This window comes from Podarcis filfolensis (assembly GCF_964270895.1).
Source record: "Podarcis filfolensis genome assembly, chromosome: 2".
NCBI classification, from domain to species: Eukaryota; Metazoa; Chordata; class Lepidosauria; order Squamata; family Lacertidae; genus Podarcis; species Podarcis filfolensis.
In genome coordinates, this window is record NC_139605.1 from 31,899,902 (window position 1) to 31,918,760 (window position 18,859).

Sequence of the window (18,859 nt, forward strand, 5' to 3'; positions counted from 1 at the left end):
ACTGCCTGGCAGATCACTAAAGGGTATCCTTAACCCAATAATGCCGCGGTGAACCTGCTGTTTCTCTCCCCAACCACCTCACCTGCCCACACTCCTTATACAAAGGTTGAAGAGCTTGGGATGAAGATCCATCGGGGCCCTCACATGGTTCTCCCTTCAACCTGCTCCCTTTGGGAGTCAGACTTCCTTGAGGAAGGAGAAAAACAAATGCACACCTGCTACAAGAATAACATTACTTCTGCTTATTGGTTTCTTCTCCATATAGCAGTGGTTCCCAATTAGCTAAGTGTTAGAAGTCCTGCTCCATGATTTCAGTCATGGGATTGTTGTCTTTCACATGACGGTATATGTTTTGACTCCACAGAGTGGGAAGTGACTAAGACAGGATGTTTGTGTTATTGTGTTCCATGAAGTGGGACTATTGTCCTTTGTTCTTTTTCTCTTTGCTGTCTGATGCTAGAGAGAGGGAGCCATGTTGCAGTGCTCCGTTTGTGTTTATATGTAAATAAAGTAGATTAGCCAAAATGCTGAGTTGCTGAGGTCTGTCACGCAAGATGCGCAAACTCTGTGGATTCCTAAGTGTGCTGGTGTCTGTTGGCATCGGTCGCTGTGATGTTCGGGCTGAAGAAAGTTTTTGAAGCTCCCGAATGATCGACCAGGAGGGAGAGAACATGCCTACTTGAGTGTAGGCTGACCCCCCCCCCCCCCGTTTTTCAAAAGCAAAGCCATGGACCTTCTGCTTTTGAAAATTTTGTTATCTCTATGGTGGTTTTTGTTATGTGAATGGTGCCACAGACCCCCTTGGGTGGGTTACAAGGCCCTCCTGTGGTCCATGAATCACCAGTTGGGAACCACTTCTTCTATACAATATTATTCAGGATTCAAACACTGGTAAAACCTGCAGCTGATTCCATGCAGTGGGACACAGGCCGATGTGCCTACTTCCTACTGCACATTGGAAGTGGATTGTGCAAACTCAAAGCCCCAAGTTGCTCAATAAAAGATGGAGAGCCAGACAATGGCCACCATCTACCCAACCAACACTTTGTATTGCTATTATTTACATGAATCAGAACAGTTTGTGTCGGATAGATTTGCATCGCATCAGAAACTTTGCATATCTCTTTCTGTGGCAGCGGCGGTGGCAACAGCGTTATTGCCAACACTGCCTCAAAGTCTCTGTTAAAAGCTGTTCTGAAGGCATTTTTCAGTCTTTCTGCTGCAGCAAAGCAGCTTATTTTCCTTTGCAGGAGCATGAAAGGCTGCCGTGAAATGCAAGACTATTAATATTTCAAAGTGTTCTGGTGACATAATAAATCAAGAAAGTGAGCCTTGTGTGTTTTCTGATGTTGCCAGAAACTCTAGAAGTATTTATAGCCATGTTCACACTTGAGTGTTTTATCATATAAAGAACATTGATCTAAATATAAATTAAAATGATAAAAAGCTATAAAAATGCAAAACAAAGCATTGCTCTCCCTAGTCGATAAAAGTTCTCCTTATTCCAGTCTCTCTAGTCCCCTCCTTCTGCTCATCACTCCTTTGCCTTTTGCTTGTAATTTATAATTCTCAGCTTCCTCTTTTAGTGCCATGTCTAATGTTCCATAGGTTTGATTTGTAGTTTGATCCACTCAAACAGAGTAAAGCTTTTGTTTGTTGTAAAATGCAACCAGTTTGAGGCGAGTTTGCGTGTGGCTTCCTTCTCTGCGCTATTCTCTCTGCAGATTCACATTTCTTGTTCCTGCCTGAGGGGATGGATTTGAGTTAGATTATCTTTAAGGCACCTTCAACGCTGTGCTTTGCTTCCTCTTAGACATTTCAAGTGCATCTCAGCAACAGTAGCAAGGCTTCTAGGATCTCTACTCCTAGATCTTGTCGTTAAGCAGGCTTATTGTGAAAATAAAACATCATGCTTCATGTGATGTTTGCAAGCATGTGTGTGTGTGTGTGTATATTTGTGGAAATCCATGTATTGCAGTTTACACCTGACAAAGTAAGCTGTATCCTATCAAATCTCATGCCTGGATAACGTCAGCAGTCTTTACAGTTTACAGTCTTTACAATGTTAGAACCTTTTGGCAATTTACAATTGCAACGTTAGAGCTTTTTGGAAATTCTACCATACGGGTAAAAGTATATTTCTGGATTCCTTCTCAAGTCTGTTTTGTGCAATGACTGCAAACAGCTGCTCTCCCTTTTCAATTTCCCTACAAATTATTTACTTATTGCATTCACATCCCACCTTTTTCTCTGAGGAGCTCAAGATGAGGCACATGGTTCTCCCCATCGTCATGTAATCTCCACAACAAACACTGTGAGGTCGGTTAAGCTGAGAAGCAGTGATTGGCCCAAGGTCACACAGTGAGCTTCATGGCCAAGGGGGAGATTTGAAACCTGTATCTCCCAGATCTTAGGCCAAGACTTTAACCACTGCACCTCACAGGCTCTCAGTAGCACCAAACATTTGGAAAATGGAGCCTTGACAGATTCGAAGACTAGTTGTGTATTTCAGTTTGAAATGGAACCTCCCCCCCCACCTTATACTGTATATAACATCAAAGTCTCACATCAAATATGACTGATCTGTAGAAAGGACTTTATGATCTTTAAAAATCATATATATAGAGAGAGAGAGAGAGAGTGTGTTAATCCCACAATTATCTAAAAGGCTAAAACTCACAGAAAAGTTTGGGATCATTTCAGAACAATAACTTCTTAAGTTTTTTGGTGGTTGCTGATAATTTCAAAAGTTCAAAGATTTACTTTCTCCCTTCATATAAAAAGGATTATGTAGGCTCTTACATTGTCTAATGACTTATATTCATTTAGTCCAGTTCCCAGTATCATCTGGAGGAAACCTGATGGTAGCCCATTGGCTAGAAAAATCCACACATCCAAAGGAATCCTTGAAATCCCAGACTTTCAGCAAGAAGATGAAGGCTCCTACGAATGCATCGCAGGAAACATTCGGGGAAGGAATGCTGCAAAAGGCCAGCTGCTTATATATGGTGAGAAAATTGAATTATTTCCAGATAGAATACCAGCACTATTGAGAAATACTACTTACACCCTTTGTTTAGTCCTCACAGGAAGAAATCAAGGACAAAAATAATAAAATGACTGGTGAGCTGAAATGTAGTTCAGAATTCAGTGAATATGAAATATTATGCATCAGTGGTAGACTAAAAATGTAGCTCATAGCATCCTAGGGCTACAAAGGTAAATACAAAGAAAAATGGAGGGGAAAAGTGGTTTCATACATACAAAATATTAAGTGCCAGAGAGAAATTTGGTCAGCCCCTCTTCTCCCTGTTTATCCGTGGCAGAGCTCCCTAAATTTGTTTCCAGCAGATTTTCAGACTATAATTCCCATGACTCCTGATCATGGGCCATGCCGTTTGGGGGTTATGGAAGTTGAGTTCCCAGACAGATAGAGGGCAACAGGTTGGGAAAGACAGGACTAAACAAGAAAGAAGATCCCAGTGGTTTGTGGTGATGGTGGTGGGCTTTTTGGAAAAGGCACTGCCAACACGTCCTTCTAGAAGCGGGGAAGGTAAGCAAAGAATTAGGCAAAAAGCTGAAATATTTAGGGATATGGCTGACTGCAAGGAATCTTAATCTATTTCAAGATACAGGTAGGTTGCCGTGTTGGTCTTACACAGTCAATATGTATATATATATATTTATATATTAAAGTTTGTCCAGTAGCAGCTTAGAGACCAACTAAGTTTGTTCTTGGTATAAGCTTTCGTGTATCTGAAGAAGTGTGCATGCAAATGGAAGCTTATACCAAGAACAAACTTAGTTGATCTCTAAGGTGCTACTGGACAATTTTTTAATTTCTTTATGTATTTTATTTCAAGATCATTATATAAAGATTTGAAAAGGTCAAGCGAAACTGGTACAAAATGGAAATAGAAACCTTGTGGCAGTGGACCTTTTATTGGTACCTGAGAAAATACCCACATTTGCCACCATTCAGAGCCACCCATGCTTAAAACAGTTCAGTGTTCAAAGCAAGGGAAAGAAGTGGATGGATTGATGATCGGGCTGGGAGAAGAAGCTGGGAAATTATTGCAGGGGGCAGGGGATTCAGAAGAGCATTCATTTTTGTGTTTTCTGATTTTCTATTTCCACCCCACCCACCCCCAGCTTTATCTCAAGCCCCATGCCAAAGTTTTTGTCTACAGTCTATGGGTCCGGCTTATATTTCCATAAAGCTCCATTACTGAACATAATAGCTCAGTTCATAGAGCACGAGACTCTTATTCTCAGAGTCATGTGTTCGGGCCCCAAGTTGGGCAAAAGATTCCTGCATTACAATTCTATGATTCTATGTAACCAATAAAAGTCAATTGATGTACAGGAAATCACTTTGTATTCAAACCTTTAAAATTATGCTCTTTCCTTATACTCCAAAATTATGTTGCATATGCCAGAAAGCAAAGCTAAGGTCAAATGCTTACAAAGAAGATACTCTCCAACTGTGTTTTTCCACGGAAAGGAGGATCTTTCAGTAGAGGGGCAATGAGACAAAAAAATGTAGGCGTAGGATGTAATTTTCATGAATCTCCCCTTTCCTTCTCAGTTATTAGACTATTCCTACCTATCATGCTGTTTAAAAGATTCCCCCAGCCTTATGGAGCAGATTTTGGAGGGCAGGGGGACTGCAGAGTGAAGGGAGATGAGCAAAAATCATACCCCTGCCTCATTCTGCTAACAGAAACCTCTGCTTGATCAAGGAACACATTATATCACAGGTGTCATAATGGGATACAACCCAGGGTAGCACACATTACAGCCTTAAAATACATTGAGATTGGTTTTTGTTTTTTTTACCTTGCCGCATTTCATTTTGATTTTACAAATCCTACTACACACGTCACATATGATGTGTTTCCACTCCATCTGGTGTTGGCTCTTTCAATAATCAAAATGAGTGAGTGAGACAGATTCCCCCTATTCTTGTTTGCGGAGATTAGCCTGCATCTCTTGCCCACCCCCTTCACTGCCTCCTCTTGTTTTAAAATGAATGAGATCCTAACCCACTTACAAGGGGCTGAATTTGAATTTAATGGGGCTGAATTCTAAGAAAACATGAAGGGGATTGTAGTGGGCAGGCTGCAAGTGGTAGCTGGGTGGGAAGTGGGATGCTCCTCCATGATACATCCCAGAGGACTGTGGGTAATTGTGGGTGACATTGTGTACATGGATTCAAAGACCAGGGTGAAAATGCACTGAAGTCAGAGTGAAGGGTAATGTGTGCATATGTCTTAGCATAGATTTCCTGGTTGCTGCCATTCCGAATGGGGTTTTAGGTTTTATTATGCTGTATAAGGTAAAGGTCCATTAGGTCCAGTCGTGACCGACTCTGGGGTTGCGGCGCTCATCTCACTTTATTGGCCAAGGGAGCTGGCGTACAACTTCCGGGTCATGTGACTAAGCCACTTCTGGCAAACCAGAGCAGCGCACGGAAACGCCGTTTACCTTCCCGCTGGAGCGGTACCTATTTATCTATTTGCACTTTGACGTGCTTTCGAACTGCTAAGTTGGCAGGAGCAGGGACCGAGCAATGGGAGCTCACCCCATCACGGGGATTTGAACCGCCGACCTTCTGATCGGCAAGTCCTAGGCTCTGTGGTTTAACCCACAGTGCCACCCGTGTCTTTATTATACATTTAACAGTGGATTATGCTGTATATCCACTGTTAAATGTATATTTCTGTACTAATTCCTCATATAATACATAAATGTCACAGACAAAGAAAGTCAACAACAGAGAAATAACACACAACATTTCTCCTGAAGAAGTAAACAGTAGGCTGTTCTAATAAGCTTATTTATTTGAATTTATGTTTTTAATTTGTCTCTTGTTCCAAGGCTTTAGGGTAAAGACACCTACAATAAAGTTACAATAATTTCGTGGTTTTTTCCCATTGATAACAGCACCCCCTGAATGGAATAAAAGCATTGAGAATGCCTCTCTCTCTCTTTATGACACATTGGTTTGGGAATGTGAAGCAACTGGGAAGCCAAGCCCCTCATATAGCTGGTTTAAAAATGGCCAGCCCCTTGCATCAGAGGTAAGATCTGGGGTTCATTTTGGCTTCAGCTCAAAATTTGTAACCAATTCTGCTTTTTGTGAAGCTTTCCTGCTTTTCTTTTGTCGCTTTGAAAATCTAACTCTCTTTTGAATCAATCAGCAACTGGTTTCATTGAGTGATTCCAAATTTTAGCATGACATAAAAAGGTGAACAATATCTCACCATCCACCATTTCCACTCCATGGTTTGAAGGAGAATGCCTAGTAGCACTGCAACAAAATATATTTATCAAGCCAGACTGCAACGTCCATTCATTTGTCCATTGCTTTTTTTACTTGTGGGTGATTATTTATCAGATTGGTTATATGACTCAAAAGAAAAGCAGCTGAAAAGGATTGGGAATTAGAGCTTCCATTTGAAATAAAATGCCTATGTTGATGTGTTTCACATTCATATGATTTTGTGGGTCGGTGGGTGGAAAATGGAGAGAGAGAGAGTAAGATTCACTCTGAGGACAGCAACAGCCTGCAGGTTGAACTAAGTATGCAGAAGATATTTGCAGCAAGCTTTGTGGAAGTAAAAAGTGGAGAAGTAATGGAATGTTGTTAATTAGATTGCTGTGTACCATCCATACAACCTGAGGCTGTGTCCTCATCAAATTTTTAAGCTAAGCAAGGTTGGGATGGGTCAATACTTGAGGGAGAATCCTCTAAGGGAAAACCAGAGTGCTGAAGAATCAGTTTAAAAAAGATCAGTAGGAGTCACCCTTTCTTCAGCTACCCTACTTACACTCTCTCTCTCTCTCTCTCTCTCTCTCTCTCTCTCTCTCTCTCTTATGATTGGCATCATCTTAAACTATCAAAAAACCCTGCAGTTATGCGCATTTGATTCTTAACACATATGCCCAGAACCAGAGCTACACACATCATGATGATCACACAGACATCTTGTGCATTCAGTCCTTTCTATTCATTTCAACAGAAGGGCATGTTAGAAGTCTTTACTCAAACCCCTCCACAAATCTGACACATGGAAGAGACAGTGGGACTGACCCAGCCAACGTTATTATCATATTTCTTTATATCCCACCTTTTTCCCTGAAAGGGACTCAAGTTGGCTTCCAGATAAAATAAAAACAGCTTGAAAACATGGGGGGGGGGGCAGGACCAATAGTTAGAAAACAAATGTGTGTGAGAGAGAGAAAAGAGGAGAGAGAGAGAGAGAGAGAGAGAGAGAGAGAGAGAGACGCTGGCCTTGACCCCAATGCCTGCATATTTGGTGAATACAATCTCCACAAGTAAAGAGACAGGACTGTAACTCAGCGATAGAGCATCTGCTTTGCATGCAGAAGGTCCCAGGATCAATCCCTACCATCTCTAGGTAGTGTTGTGTGGGACTCCTGCCTGGAATCCTGCAGAACCACTGCCTATCAGTGTAGTCCACTGCTTCCCAAACTTGGATCTCCAGCTGTTTTTGGACTACAGTTCCCATCATCCCTGACCACTGGTCTTGCTAGCTAGGGGTGATGGGAGTTGTAGTCCAAAAACAACTGGAGACCCAAGTTTGGGAAACCCTGGTATAGACAGTAATGAGCTAGATGGGCCCAATGATCTGACTCAATATAAGACAATTCCCTACATTCCTATATTTGGAGCCTGTATACACAGGCATATGCTCTTTCTTCACTCTAGCAGAGGCAACTTCTCTTTCTCCTTAAACTAAATAAAATAAAACATTTTAAACATGGTTTTCATGGTATTAATATTGGCTTCCTTTCTTCCTTCTTTTTTTAGGAAAGATTTCAAATCGAAAATGGAACTCTTACTATAACTATGCTGAACATTTCAGATTCTGGCTTCTATCAGTGCGTTGCAGAAAACCAATACGATTCCATCTATTCCAATGCCGAGTTAAGAGTATTAGGTAAGTTAACCATTCCTTCAAATGGGAAGACTGGAATGATGTAAACAACTAAGTTCTGAGAATGAAAGTCATATCAGTCATGGAGAAGACAAGTCAAGAGGAAAGGCCCATGCATTTCAAAGCTAAAGAATGAAAACTCATTAGTTCATTTTCTTTGAACTGCTTTGCCACATATTTCTACACCCACTTTTCAATTTAACTTATTTCTAGTTTCAGCCCCTGACTTTTCCAAACATCCTGTGAAAAAAACGTCAGTTGTCCAAGTGGGAGGCCAAGTTGCGATTGGATGCAAGCCAGAGGCCTCTCCCAAGGCCGTCATTAGCTGGAAGAAAGGCACTGAAACGCTACGGCAAAGCAAAAGGTAACCCCTTTTTTGTTTATTTCTAAGTGATTAATGCTGGAACACTGTCTATCAAATCTCGGCAGGATCCAAGAAGCTACTGGGGCACCTGGAAGGAGCTTTCACTATTTCATTGATTTTTTTTTACTCTTTTTAAAAAAACAAACGGCTGAAATCCATGTCATGTCACAAACCCCTCAAGTATCAAGAGCAGTGCCATGTGCAATAGTGGGCTGCTTTTAATTAATAGAAAAAAAAGTCTAAAGATCATTGGGTGTATCCGATGGTTGTTATTTTCTCATGCAGGAGAAGCCTGGGAAGTAGAAGCAAAATCATTTCAAAAATGGTGAGATGATTGAAGAAACATACCAAAATAAAGTAGAGCTGCTGGATTACAAAGGGGGGGGGGGGAGGTTGAGTCAGTTTTTAAACTTACTACACAGAAACCCATTCCTTCAGGATCAGATAAATTAAATGATACAAAATGATAATCTGATGGAAGTTGACTCTAGGTAATCTGGCTGTTGCATGTACAAGAGCATTCTAACTTTTATGTTTTTATTTATTAATCTATACACCGCTTTTATGCCAAAATGGCACAAATATTTTCTAAGTTGTACGTTTGTCAGTCTTACAGGGAAACTTAAGCCTATTATTTTCACCTTTTAATATATTAGGTTAAATAAATCAGGTCATTGTTTCTTCAACCTGAATCCCACTCTTTAACTGGACAATGATAATTTTACCTAATGGTCCATCTTTTGGTATCTGAGGAGAAATATATCCCCTTTACCTACAGGGGCCAGATATGTGTTGGAAATACAGATTTGGAAAACTTCTGAATTCAGAGTTTGATGGCTACTAAACACAAATAGGAGCTCCAGTATCATCAGCAGAAAAGTACATCTCCCATGAGGATGTGGAGGAGAAAATTGCATGTGTCACCTCTTTTATTTCTCTTCCATGGTACATTGTCAAACAAGACAAACAGTAGAAGCTCTTTACCTAAACCTAAGTGACTGAACTGGTATTGTAACTGCTGCATTACACAACACTAACAAATAAAGACTATACACTGATTGCTAACAGATGACCTATATGGGATGTTAAAAGTGGTGCATAATGTTAAGCCAAAATATTTATTATCCAAAAAGTTTCACGTGCATTTGAAATGTTCTACCAGTGTATTCAGCAGATAATTCTTCTGTTGTTTGGTTCATTTAGTTTGATGATATGCATTGTTTGCAGCAAAAAATATTGAATCCTAATTTTGAACCACAGGGGACTTTCATTCATAACTTCTGTATCACCAAATGACCCCATGTTTTAAATAGTTCAGAAAGCTGGTGGTAGTCTCCTAACCATACCTCAACCCAGGGCTTTTTTCCAGCCATTGCTCATAGGAGCTCAGGTGGGTGCCATTGCCATTCTAACAGAACAAGGGAGAAGTTCATGGCACCTTTTTTGCTGGAAAAACAGCAGTGTTTAAAGCCTATTTTATAGGGGGATTAGTTTTGATGCCTCTCAAGCCTTTCCTTCCCTCTCTTTGAAAACTTCTTGAAGAAGTTCCACATTTGATATTAATGATATTAATGAGGCGTAACTAGGGGCTGGATGCTCTAATTTTGAAGGGAGGTTTTGGTTCTGGTTCTGTAATTAATTTTAATCTGGTGAGAATGTGCTTGATTGACAGACTTCTCAGAGGTGAGTTTTTCTATCTCAAAATAGGCAAGAGAGTTTGCAGCAATCCAAGCTGGTGTTGTGCATACTAAGAAATGAGTGTGACCTTAGGGAGAAACTCTAATCATACAGTTGTGGTAAAACTCATGTGGGAAGGTTCTCATGGCAGTACAGTGTCATGCGCAACTGTTTCCCTCTGTCGTTGCCTTTCAGTGGTGCTAGGTGGAACCTCAGGTAGAAAATTAAATACTCCTACGCAGTAAAGTCATGCTCTCTATTATAGAATTGAATATAATAAAGACAAAGGCCATATATGTCTTGGGGAGATGTACAAAAGTCCACAGAGCAGGCTTTAAACAAGAAGTGTTTTCTCATTCCCAGTTCATTAGCCTATTCCAGTGCTTCAGTTTGTCTTATGCTTTCTGTTTAGACAGATAAGAATGGTGTAGAATTGGAGGCGGAATGTAAATTTGGCAATACTTTGAAATATTTTAAATCATTTTGCAATAATAATTTTTAAACTGGCGCTTTAGCAATCTAGGTGAATAATAGTTTTGTTGTTGTAGTTCTGCATTTTGAAGCACCAGATTTCAACAGTGAAGTGGTTCGTACCACGGAGTATACCAAACTATGACTTATCAAGACAGCATTAATGTGCAGACTCCTGGACAGTTGCTTGCTGCTGCTTCCCAGCCTTTTTTACTCTTGCACAATGCTGAGCTAAGCCAACATTTGGCTTAGCATGTCATCTGAATCTGGGCTGCTGGTTAAGCTCTTCCCTCGCTAACTACAAATTCTATCGTATCCAAGAACACACCTTAAGATTGTTCTTCAGCTTACAGTGTCATGCAAACCAGACCATAGTTATTACAACCTTCTTTAAATAGTATCTGATACTGGTCATTCAGATCCTAGTTTTCTCTTATGTGAAACATTAAACTGCCTTCTGTTCTGAATCTCAGTTGGAATCTTCACCCCCTTTTTTTCCTCCTCACCCCCAGCACCCAAGTCATCCTCCTACCTAAACATTGTATTACGTCCTCATCAACCAGAAAGTTCATGTTCATTTTCATTTTATTAAATAGACCTCTGTGGGCTTTGGCTTTTAGAGCCGAGACAATGCAAGACAATCAGGACAGCACAAGCTTTCGAAGACAGTTTCACCATAAAAGCAAAATAAATAAAAATTGATCTCTTCTCTTGATGACGTACTTGTATTACTTAGTGGACCAATGAGATTGATTCCTTAGCTGCTAACTTTAATTAATCACTTCAGCTCTATTTCTGGCTAATGGGTGAAGTGACAGAAATCAAAGGCATAGATTTCCCTTCATGCTTCCAGTCATCACATTTTGCAGTATCTATTGAGATATGAAAATGCATGCAAAATTTCAGACCACTCAGCAGAATTGCTTGGATATCTTTTTCTTGTTGCTTCTCACTTCAGCTGAAACCACATTAACACTATGTAGAACTAACAGGCAGCATCACTTTTGCTCTATCAGTTCCTTCTCCACTTCTCAAGATTGTGAGTTTAAAAATTTCAAGGCTGTGAAAAATTTATTTGAGTAATTCCAATGTTTCTATTGACTTCTTTTGCTTCTGTTAAATTCCAGTTTTGCCCATATTATTCTACTTGAAGTGAAATGCAGTAGCATTTTTTTAATATGATCTATATTAAAATAGCAGACCTGTGTACAAATACTTGTATTAATGTATAGTGCCATGTGAGGTACCCTATCATTACACACATAGTTATTTACAGCTGTAGCTATTAGCCTGGTCACATAGTGATTATTCTTGATTAAATCCAGATCATTTATAGACAAGTTAAAAAGCACAAGTCCTAATACTGTTCCTTAGGGAACTTCACTTCTTACATCCTGTCATTGTAAGAACTGTTAATGTATTGCTACTTACTCACTGTTTCCCAGTCTTTAACAAGTTACTGCTCCCATGAGTGCTAAGATTACTCTTGAGTCTTTGGTGACACAGATTATTGAAAGTATTTGAAAGTCAAAATGCACAGTGTCTACTAGATCCTCCCTATCCATATGCTTAGTAAGACCCTCAAAGATCTCCAAAGGTTTAGCTAGACTAGCCATTGCAGCAACCATGCTGGTTCTTCTTCAGCAAGACTTGTTCTTCTACATGCTTGATAATTCTGTCTTTAACAATGGCTTCTACAAATTTCCCCAAAACAGATATTAAGCTAAGTGACCTGTAATTTCTAATATCCCCCCTTTTTATATAAAAATTGTGTTATTTGGATCACTTTCGAGTCCACTGGTATGGAGGCCAATCTTAAGGGAAAGTTCCATATTTTTTGTCTGAATATCAAAATGTGAGAAGGTGGAGAAGAACATTAACAGAGAAATTCTGATAGGAGAGGAACAAAACATTTCTTTCTTCAAGGTAACAATAAGAAAGGTGAAGGTCTGCACTTCTCCCTTTCCTATCATTCTTAGTTCTCATTTCTTCCTTTGTTGTAACTTTTCAGCTGAAAGTGACAATTTGCTGGCCTCAATTTATCAAAACTTTCATAGTTTTCCTTTGTTGGATGTGAAAGTGTACGAAACTTTTTTAATGAGTGCCCTTGCACCTTCTCGGAGCTGTGACTTCTGCGTGGTCCATTGGCACCTCTGGAAAGTTCAGCACAGATTTTGCTCAAACATTAGGCTCCATCAGCCAGCAAGTAACAGTAGCAAGCTAAATTATTAAAGAAAATGTTAAATTTCCCCATACATAACTTCTATATATTGTTTAAAAAAAACCACTTTTTTGATAACCACTACAACAAAACTAACCTGAATTCTTTCCCTTGTTCTTTACCCACTAAAGGTTTTTGCTGAGTCCACACAGCACAGAATTCTTTTAAATGTAATTATGTGTTCATAAGTTCATGTTCATAGATATGCAGAGATAGTCTTTATGGAACTTAGATTACAGCAACAGTGATTGGGTTGCAATCATAGAGAAAGTAGGCAGTGTGGCTGACCAGGAAGGAAAAGCAATCAGAAGACACAGACAAATTATTCAAGGGAGTTAAAGATGTTGCCAGAAAAAGGATGTTGGAGGACAGAAATCAGATAGACCAAGATGCAAAAAAGAAGATGTAAATATATACATATAAACGTACATTAACTGTGATATAATAATAATAATAATAATAATAATAATAATAATTTTATTTATATCCCACCCTCCCCAGCCGAAGCTGGGCTCAGGGCGGCTAACAACAATCAAAATAATCCAACATTCTAAAAACATTCATTATAAAATTAATTAAAATCAAATTGATGGCAACCATTAAGCAAAATTCTGTGCAGATTGCCAGAGGAGGGAGTCAGGCTGCGCCCTGACCAAAGGCCTGGTGGAACAGCTCTGTCTTGCAGGCCCTGCGGAAAGATGTCAGGTCCCGCAGGGCCCTAGTCTCTTGTGACAGAGCGTTCCACCAGATTGGAGCCACGGCCGAGAGAGCCCTGCCTCTAGTTGAGGCCAGCCTAACCTCTCTGTGGCCTGGGATCTTCAGGATGTTTTTATTTGCAGACCGTAAATTTCTCTGTGGGACATACCAGGAGAGGCGGTCCCGTAGGTACGAGGGTCCTAGGCCGTATAGGGCTTTAAAGGTTAAAACCAGCACCTTAAACCTGATCCTGTACTCCACCGGGAGCCAGTGCAGCTGGTATAGTACCGGATGAATATGATCTCGCAGCGAAGACCCCATAAGGAGTCTCACCGCGGCATTCTGCACCCGCTGGAGTTTCTGGGTCAGTCTCAAGGGCAGCCCCACGTAGAGCGAGTTACAATAATCCAGTCTGGAGGTGACCGTCGCGTGGATCACAGTGGCTAGGTCAGGGCGAGAGAGATAAGGAGTCAACTGCTTAGCTTGGCGGAGATGAAAAAATGCCGCCTTTGTTATAGCTGTAATCTGCGCCTCCATAGAGAGGGAGGTATCGAAGATTACACCCAAACTCTTAACGGACGGTGCTGGCACTAATTGCACCCCCGCAAGAGATGGGAGTTGCCCCCTCAATCCCATATCGCTCCGTCCTAGCCAGAGGACCTCTGTCTTCGAAGGATTTAACTTCAACCGGCTCCCACGTAACCATCCAGCCACAGCTTCCAGACATCTGGTCAGTGTGTCTGGGGCCGAGTCAGGATGGCCATCCATCAACAGATAGAGTTGGGTGTCATTGGCATACTGATGGCAACCCAGCCCAAAACTCCAGACAAGCTGGGCGAGGGGGCGCATAAAGATGTTAAAAAGCATCGGGGAGAGAATCGCACCCTGAGGCACTCCACACACCAAGGAGTGGCGCGATGACAATTCCCCCCCAAGCGCCACCCTCTGTCCCCGATCAGAGAGAAACGAGCGCAGCCATTGGAGGACTGTGCCCTGGATCCCCACGTCGGCAAGGCGGTGGTCTAGGAGTTCGTGATCGACCATGTCGAAGGCTGCTGACAGGTCTAGAAGAATCAGCAGCCCCGACCCGCCTCGATCCAGCTGCCTGCGGAGATCATCTGTTAGGGCGACCAGAGCCGTCTCGGTCCCATGACCAGCGCGGAAGCCGGATTGGAATGGATCGAGAGCATCATATAATCCTGTTATTGAAATAATTTAACTGCCCAATACATGGAGAATGTGGAATGAGATTTAACTTGACAACTGTGAAACACTTATCAAACAGGAAAAATGGGTGTGTCCATGTCTAGTACCTACACACAGAGAAAGCAGCTCATAGGACTTAAGAGAGCCATATACAATATCACGTATCCCCAGCGGGCCAATGTGCAAGGTGAACAAGACTGCCCACCTCTCAGTCACTTGACATCATCATGAAGTCAGATGAAACATTTCCCTTTACAGACTGGATTGAATTCAAACTGACCTGCAAAGGAAAAATGTGGGGAGTGGAGCCATGTTCCTGGGGCCCTGGCCCAACTGTTGGGCATGTTGCTACATGTCCATGCATTAGAATGACTGGCTGATTTGAAGATGCCTGCACTGCTTGCACATGGGCTTCTTCAACTGCAGATGACCACACAAACTTGTGGCTTCTGAGGTGGGGCCAGGACCATGGATGGGGCCAAGAGTGCAGCCCCACACCCCAGTAATTGCTTGATGCCTCTTTCACATGAAGTCATGGTGCTTAAGTAACATGGCTCTGAGGTGGGAATGGATTGAACTATAGGACGTGAGTGTACAATATGGGCACAGTTCTTTATGTTTCCGTGATGTGCTCATGGCAGTAACTTCTTACATACAAGGTTTCTTCACAAAAAAAATATGAAATTTATGAGCCAGAAAGGTGGGTTGTTTGTTGTTGTTTTTTACCCCACCGCCTTGTTGAGGATACTGTTATAGAAGAGTTAAAGCTCAGTACTGAAGCACATGCTATTTATGCTGGATGTGAAAGGTTCCCTTCTCAGCATCTTCAGGGAGGCTGGGAAATACCTCTGTCTGGATCCCATGGCTCATAGGCGTAGACAATATGGAGCTAAATATATCAATGTTCTGACTTGGTGTGCATCTGCTTCCTATATTCCTAAATATAGATTGGGAGTGATTCACTCTAGGCAGAAGGGTCATCAAAATCCCTTTGAATTCTCTTTAAACCTCTTAATTGTTTCATTGAAGACTTGAGTCTTTTACCATGGCTCACAATTAATGGTATTTCAGTTCACCAGCACCAATATTAGACTTGGAAACTAATGATGTTGTGACTGAGATTAGTGGATTTTTTTTATTTTGTACAATAAAATATACAGGTAAACTTAGATTTAAAACCTAAAAGAAATGTACCTGAGCTCCAGACTCCTAATATTTCACTGCACATTACTAAGTGGGTGGTTTTATTCATATCTTGAAGCTGGGCATCATGATTGGGATTCAAAGAGATTAATTTAGGAGTGCCTAAGAATTTGAGTACAGCCAGTGACATTCCTGCCCCCCTTGAACAGTAGTCTCCCATAATAAACCCCTTTTAAAAGGCTTCCTGGGTTCAATTCTGAGTTGTTATGTGGCATGAGGTTGCTGCTGTTTGAACACAAACCCAAAGCTTCCCTAGTTGTGTGGTTCTTTGAATGCTGCTCCGTGAATCTAAATCAGGGTCTTAATAGCTGGATATAGGAAGTCATTGCCTTCAACTTTTAAACTTCAGGATTTATGTTTTGTTGTGTGCTTTTATTTTTTATTTTTAAGACAACACCATCTGCATGGTGTGCTTTCCGTTTCTGTCTTCCTCCCTCTTTCCACGCTTCCCCTCCTCTCTCTCACACACACAGTTTGATCTTCTCAATGAATTGCAAAGGAGATAATCACAAAGGACGACACATTTCATATCTACACAGTGTTTCCCAATGACAAATATTTGTATTTTTAGTTTATACACCCCAAGGTGTGCTTAGAAAAAAAACACACAAATGGAATATAATTGCCTCTTTAATTAGTAGGAATATTTTTTCTCTCACTTATTGTTGCTAATAATTTTATTTACTCAAACGTCTTTAATAAGCCTGTTCAACTGGAATTTGGAATCCTGTTTTGATCCAAATTAACCTCAGGTTTAATAGTATACATTTTATTTGCAGTGAAATTGTGGCAACTGATTTCAAAGCTCATTAAAATCTGCTCTGAGATAGGGAGAAGACTCTTTCACACATAGTTAAATGGAGTTTTATTAAACTGTGGTATTATTGCCATACAAATTACACACAGATAAGTAGAAAGATCATTAACATATTGTTACAGGCCACACCAATATCTGCTGTGTGATGCAAGATTCCAGGGGTCTTGGCATTAACCAGGGTTTCTGTTTCCTTTGGGGGAAACGAGGGGAGATGAGATGGAGAGAGTTTATAGCATTTACATCAAGGGGGGCTTGTCCTTCATCAGCATCCTAGCACCATCCCCATGTTTCTCTTTAACAGCCTGCTGCAGCCGGCAAGCATGGCTATTGCCCGTCAGTCCCCACATGGAGTCCTCCCCGCTTCTTCCTTCTCCTTCCCAGCAGCACTTGCCAAAAACAGCTCCGCCCTTTACACTTCCAGCATCCCCCTGCCACCTCTGGTCGCTGTAGCAACCTCTGTAACTCAAGCACATTGCAAAAGACTGTGTCCCCTGTTGCTTGCATCAGGCATCCTACCACAAAAGCTACTGGGCAGAGGGTCTTGTGTTTTTCTGATGGCTTACTATTATCAAACAAACCAGGCCGTTATCAGCCTTTTGTTTCTTGAACCACACAGCCGCCAGAGAGCCATTGTCCGGCTGGCCTCATGAGGAAGCTTGCCAGGATTATTCCCAGCCCCTGCTAAACAATTTAGGATGAATTTAGGAGTTTGCTCAAATTTCAACGCTTCGCTGAATGTAGATACTACAGGGGGGTCTTTCCCCTCCCCCAACTCAACAATATAATGAAAATCATAAGAGTCTAAGATGTATTCTAGTGGCACTATTGACAAATACGTCATTAGGCAGACCTAATTCACTTGACCTAATTATGCTGTCAGTTCAGAAGCACACAAATAAATTAATTTAATGGTTTTAATATTCCTCTAAAGAAAACTGGAGGGACTGAGTACAATGAAATCTGGCCTTGTATTTGCTTTCTTCTCTTTATTTTTTTCCCCATAGTTGGCCTATAGGCTGAAGCTATAATTCGGTTAAACTCTCCTTTTCACTTTTTTCTGTAAGAGTAGATGCTTTTGTGTGAATTGTTTGTAGACTTTTCTTTTATGAGATGTACTGAATGGGGTATGAGCAGAAGAATGACCGAGATAAGAGAGGTGAATGAAAGCTGTGTATAGTCTTTGGCCTCTGTTCAGAGAAGTATACACTGCAGTTTGATTCAGGGAAAAAAGCATACTATTGTATCTAAAGACCAGTTTTTCCATCTAAGGGCAGCTCCACATACTACAAATGGCTTCGGAAAATACCAGTGTATGTTGCAGCAGACAAATTACTTGTTTGTTTATTTATTTATTTAACTTATTTGTAACCTACCTGCTTAATAAATGTTTATCTTCTCAGAACAGCTAACATGGGTATCAATGTGGATATCACAGATGAGCATACATATATGTACCGGTATTTGACACCAGAATCTACTAGTCTGAAAAACCAGGTCCCAGAATGTGATGTCTAATCATTGACATGGTTTCTGTAGGAAACACTGGAGCAGCATTGGGGTTTCCTATTGTACTCATGTCTGGATGAGCTCTGAGCTGCCCCTGAGCCAAGACTAGGTTGCCTAACGGCAGGGGACTTTTATTCACTGGAGTATTTTTCTATATAGCAGGGATCTTTTGAATATTGTTGAACTACAAATCCTATCATCCCTGACCATGTTGGCTGGGCCTGTGGAGAGCTGCACGTGTTCTTCATTCTTGCTATTAAAGAATTAATTTTGTACCAGGAGTTCTATAGGTTTTAAAAAAAAATAAATACAGACTACATTAAACTTGTATCACTGCTTAGAACAGAGTAGAAGAAGCATAACACCAGCTAACTTCTTTGTTTAAAATCTATTAGCACATGCTGATTAGTTTCTATTTTTTGAATTTCCCATTAGCCTTACTAAACAGATCTAATGCTTTCATTTTCTGCAGATCAAGGGAATCGGTCATTAACAATATTTTGTTCAGATGAGATGCTTGGCCCATTTTTAATTAAAATGTGAACATATGATCACAGCTTGATTTCCTTCACACTTCCATTTAAATGTGTGTGTGACTCTTCCAAATGAACACAGTTGTTCTTTTTCAGAGGTGTGTTTCTGCATAGTACGAGCAAAGGTATCTTATGTCAAAGACAGCAAAAGAGTGTGTCTCTTGAAACACAAACACATATACAGGTGACTATAGGAAAGGG

The 18,859-nt window shown here is 40.8% G+C and overlaps 1 protein-coding gene across 8 annotated transcripts in view; it reads left to right on the forward strand.

Moving 5' to 3' along the window:
• The window catches only part of LOC310756457 (contactin-6-like), a 187,518-nt gene that overhangs the window by 123,053 nt on the left and 45,606 nt on the right, over positions 1 to 18,859 (forward strand). For all 8 annotated transcript variants that reach the window (XR_014544887.1, XM_083600580.1, XM_083600579.1 and 5 more), the window contains 4 exons: positions 2,830 to 3,008; positions 5,947 to 6,083; positions 7,838 to 7,967; positions 8,178 to 8,328. Coding sequence is in view for 7 of the 8 variants with exons in the window: in XM_083600580.1 (XP_083456706.1) it covers positions 2,830 to 3,008; positions 5,947 to 6,083; positions 7,838 to 7,967; positions 8,178 to 8,328 (597 nt within the window). In the remaining variant the exon portion in view is untranslated. The remainder of the gene's footprint in view (positions 1 to 2,829; positions 3,009 to 5,946; positions 6,084 to 7,837; positions 7,968 to 8,177; positions 8,329 to 18,859) is intronic.